Here is a 5000-nt window from a genome sequence, read left to right on the forward strand (position 1 = left end):
CAGCCCAAGAAGCCACATGTATTTATCCAAGAAACCGTGACGCAGAAAAGAGAGTCACTTAATTTCCCGTCGGAGATGGAGAAGGAGAAGGAGGAGGTTGAGGATGAGGAGGAGGAGGAGGATGCGGGGCACTGTTGCCTGGAAGGAGATTATCTGGGTGGGGACTGGCTGACAAGCGGACTGGCTAGCAGAAGGCCATTGGCTCGAGTCAGCGCCAGTAGCCAGCAGCATGCAGGCTTACCTGAATGGAGATTGGGTGAGAGGCAGACTGGCTAGAAGCTCATTGGCTCAAGTCGGCGCCAGTCGTCACTGGCCAACATGCAGGGTAACCTTACTGGCTTAGAGGGCCAGCTTTTGGGCATGGGGGTGACGGTGACGGTGAGGGGGGGAGGTGGCTCTTCTGGTAATCTGACTGAGGTGGCACATGCAGGTCACTTCTGCTCTGGTGTTTAGCCGCCAGTGTGTGTGTGTGTATTTGTGTGTCCGTGTGCATGTGTGTGTGCGTGCACGTGCATGTGTGTGTGTGTGTGTGTGGCCTCTGCCACTGGCTCTGGCCAAGCTCCGTAAGTGAGCAACAAAGCAACAGGTCGCCAGGCCAACAGGCCAGCTAGCTGTGCTGTGCTGTCCTGTCCTGTCCTGTCCAGCTTGTGTGCTGTGCTGCTGCTGACGCAAATCAACCTGGATCACACACACACACACACACACACACACACACACACACACACACACACACACACACACACACACACACATTCGCCTTCACAAGGCCCTGACTCCCCCCCCCCATATAATGATCACCATACGTCCACTTCACTGCTACCACCCACCTTCCTGTCCGTTTCTCTCATACTCCCTCTATCTCTCATTTTTCCATCCAACGTCATCCAATTCTCTCTCCGTCCATTCCCAACTATCCATTCCCCCCCTCTCTCTCTCTTTCTCTCTGCCTCACCTCACCTCACTCTGACCCCTTCTGCCACCGCAGTGTGCCAGCCAGGGCTGGACTGGTGGTCTGGCAAACAGGGCAAATTCCCGGTGGGCTGACAGTCCTCAGGGGCTGATGCTATTGTTTTGTTGTTGCTTTTTTCCCTTTCCCTTTTCCCAACAATCTACTGTAGAAGGGACAGCCCATTGTTCCACCTTCAAATTAGACAGTGGTCTGAGCCAATCCTGTGCATGTAATGAGGGGCCAGTCCAGGCTAAAAATGCCCGGGTCGTTTTTTGACCCCCAAGTCCAGCCCTGGTGCGAGCGTATGGTGAAGACTAACCACTTACTCACTTCATAGAGTGTTGCACGGTGCTGCGCTGTGGTGGAGCATGGCTCTCTCTCTGCTAACCCACAAGGGCTAGGGAGGAGGCCGGCCAACAAACTTTAACGAAAAGAGAAAAGTGCCGTGTCATCAACTGCTTGCCTGCTCCGTTTAAAGAAGGGAAAAAAACGGGGAGCCGAGAAATCGTCCTGTTATGGAAATAACGACTTATGAGAAATATTAGACAGCGCAGCGCTACGCCATCCGACTGACTTGACTGCTGCTGTTACTGTTATTCCCCCCTCAGCTTTTTTTTTCTTCTTCCCTTCGACTTGTTTTAGGAAAGGTGGTCGCTATGGCGCCATCACACAGGCTCCTGTTGTCATTAGCGACTAGCGAGCAATCACACGGCCTTCTGGGAACGTAAACACCGGCGAGACGGGCAGAAAGATAGTCAGCAAAAGTTAAAAGAGAGGGAGAAAAAAAAGTTAAAAAAAGAAAACACAAGACGACTTAAGTTAAAACATTAAAAGGAGAGGTTGGCTGGTTGACTGGCTGGCTGGCTGACAGGCAGGCTGAGGAGAGGAATGAACCACTTGACACAGTGAAGTGGACAATGAGTTCAAAAGATGGAAAAGTGAGAAAAAGAAGGAGTGATGAAGAGAAAAAAAAGAAGACAGAGGGACAAAAGGCTTGAATAAATGGCTGTGAAGAACTGGCAGCGGCAATGCTGTGCAGGATATGAGACTGTGATTTGACGCGTTCGCTTCCAACCCAACTGGGAACATAGTGCTGGAGTCTTGCTGACACACACACACACACACACACACACACACACACACACACACACACACACACACACACACACACACACACACACACACACACACACACACACACACACCAACCTGCCAAATACACTTCTAGGACACACACTTGCACGCACGCACGCACGCACGCACGCACGCACGCACGCACGCACGCACGCACGCACGCACGCACGCACGCACGCACGCACACGCACACACACACACACACACACACACACACACACACACACACACACACACACACACACACACACACACACACACACACAAACACACACACACACACGCACAATAAAACACCAACCAGGCAAATACACTTTCTGGACACACCACACATACACACACTCACACACCACAAAACACCATAAGCAGGCTACCGCACACACTACTCGCGCCTGCCAAACGTCCCAGTGCCGAGACCCAGACTTCCAGTTTCCAGAAAGCCAAGGTGGTTATGCAACTGACCTACCATACAGGGGGACACACAGACAACACTGTTAGGCCACTTATTAACGCACGGATATTCAATTTAGACTCTGGCCAAAGGGGCTTTTTGTGGTTTCTGAAGTTTCAGGATAATTCTTTGGGAGAATATAATAAGGGAGGTCAAAAGAGGTCGACATTTTCCTCATTCAATTATAAGCTGGAAAAACAAATGCATACCTCTATAACCCTGTGCACTCACTTGCCCTGTTTGTACCTTTAGATACACAAATGGAATGCAACGTAATTATCAGGGCTCTAAATTAACACCAGCCAACCGGCCTAATGCTGGTGAAATTTCAGTTTGAGCGCTAGAAAAGACGAACTTACTAGCCACTTTGCCCCATTAGTGGGTATTTGTTTGGCTAGTAAGATAAACATCTACTGGCCATTTTGGCTAGTGATGAAAAAAGTTAATTTAGAGCACTGGCATAATTAATGAACAGAAAGCACTTACTGGGCTCTATTGGGGTCTTCTGTTTTGGTTTCGATTTCCTGGTGTTGGTGTAGACACGACGATTCCTGTTGCACCTGTCCAGTCTTTTGGCGAGAAGGTCATTGAAAGAACTTGAAAGAACTTTTGGGTCAAAGCCTTTCACCGGGGCCGACTCTGTCTTCTTCGCCTGGTCTCCCGTCGATGAGGAGGAGGAGGAGGAGGAGGAGGAGGAAGTCGACGCGTTCCCTCCTGCTTGGCTGGCCTGGGAGCGTTCGGAGAGGACCTTCTCTGGGGTTTCGGGCACAACCTGGGCCTCAGGGCTCTGCCTAGATGGGAGCGTAGTGCCATTCAGAGGGGCTTCTGGGGTAGGCGGCTTCCCTCGGATCTCTCCGTTCTTGCTGTGGTGTGAGCCATTCTGTGGCAAGGAGAGAAAGAAAACGGAAAACCAGAGCAGAGAGTCTCAACTGAAAGTCTGATTTTTTTTTATTAGAACACTTTTCCCCCCTTATCATCCGTTCAGAGTGCAGAAAATAGCAGGAATTCGAAAATGTTCTGTTACAACGAGCACTCTTGTGATTATCTCATGGCATAATTGCACCAAAGCAGAGAAGCTGAAGTTATGGTTAGAAGTTAGAGTCAAGTGTTAACGTTGGAAGCCATTGAAATGTTTTGTCACAGGGAACACATTGATAATTAGCTCACAGCTGTATTGAACCGCTGCTCCGTGAAGCAGGGTGAAGCGGTTGGTCTCAATCAAACAGTGCGGTAGAAGCATTACTCAAAATGTCATACTTGCTTTAACACAATTGGCTCTGAAATATTGATCCCTGGAAGCCAATCCTCAACATGTTGTTCATCTTAGTCTGTTCCAACAATGACACTGCCCTACTGTCAGAACAGGTGAATATACTCTCTGATGTCACTATTCAAGACTATAACAAAAAGAGCGGCAACTTAAATGGAGTGCTCTTTGATCAGAAAGAGAAGAACCCCCTTTTCACGTAAGAAAAGAGCTATTTTTCCCAGTCAAAATGAATACGTAGAATTTGATGGTGGTGGTAAGTATTTATGAAAAAGGTAACATTTGTGAATGGGCAGCATGAATTCTGGAAATAAATGACTACACATATTACACAGTGCACATTTAAAATGAAATGTTTTTGCACAGTACCTCTGCAACTGGGCTTTTGTTGCTTCCTTGCGTCGGGTGCTCGCTTTGCTCCTTTTCTCTGCTTAGCGATTTTGGTCTCGGCTGCTTCAGTGGAGTCGTGCTCCACGTGAACTCTTCGGAATCGGAATCCGTCGCCTTCCTCTTCCCCAGCAATCCATTTCCTGTAGGATTGAACACACTCAGGTAAATGAGGCGTACTGTTGGACAAGGGGGTTAACGGGGGTGGGCTGGAAAGCACTATGGTCACGCAGAATTTACTGCACCCAAAACATCAATTAGAAAAACACTGCAATTCAGGTCAACATGATGGGGGAACTACTGCCGTGGCCCCATTTCGGGGATGTATGATGGAACCTGTCAAAGACAGAGCAACACATTTTCCAGAACGAGGCAAAATAAGGTTTGCCTGAGTGAGCACATGTGACCAAGTGACATATTAACCGACAAGAAGTTGGGTGTTGGGTCAGACATCGTCTTAGTACGTGATTCCTGCCATCTCAATAGAACATGACCGAGATTAAAACCATTTATAAATATAGCTGCAAGCAGCAATGCGGGGCCAAGCAGTAAACTTGCCAAAGTCGCCACGGCAACAGAAGGAACTGCAGCGCCCCCTTTGGCCCAAATCTCGTCAATGTAGGTGTGCATTCCTTGGAGGGGAGTGTGATCACGTGAACCAAGTTTAGTTTGAATCCGTTGAAGGCTTGCCGAGATATGAGCTCACTTCCTGTTACCTGTTGGTGGCGCTAGGGAGTTTGAGCTGAGGATCTGAATTTTTTTGTGCTGGTCATGGGATTGACTAGGATGTGTGCAAAAACTCCTAAAAGAAT

The 5000-nt window shown here is 48.7% G+C and overlaps 1 protein-coding gene across 4 annotated transcripts in view; it reads right to left on the reverse strand.

Moving 5' to 3' along the window:
* The window catches only part of senp7b (SUMO specific peptidase 7b), a 56010-nt gene that overhangs the window by 38699 nt on the left and 12311 nt on the right, over positions 1–5000 (reverse strand). For 3 of the 4 annotated variants that reach the window (XM_063211836.1, XM_063211837.1, XM_063211838.1), the window contains 2 exons: positions 4171–4331; positions 3021–3414 (listed from right to left, as the gene is read on the reverse strand). In XM_063211836.1, coding sequence (XP_063067906.1) covers positions 3021–3414; positions 4171–4331 — 555 coding nt within the window. Of the gene's footprint in view, positions 1–2433; positions 2763–3020; positions 3415–4170; positions 4332–5000 lie in introns of those variants that run through there. The other variant, XM_063211839.1, reaches the window with a different exon arrangement.

This window comes from Engraulis encrasicolus, chromosome 12, assembly GCF_034702125.1.
Source record: "Engraulis encrasicolus isolate BLACKSEA-1 chromosome 12, IST_EnEncr_1.0, whole genome shotgun sequence".
NCBI lineage: Eukaryota > Metazoa > Chordata > Actinopteri > Clupeiformes > Engraulidae > Engraulis > Engraulis encrasicolus.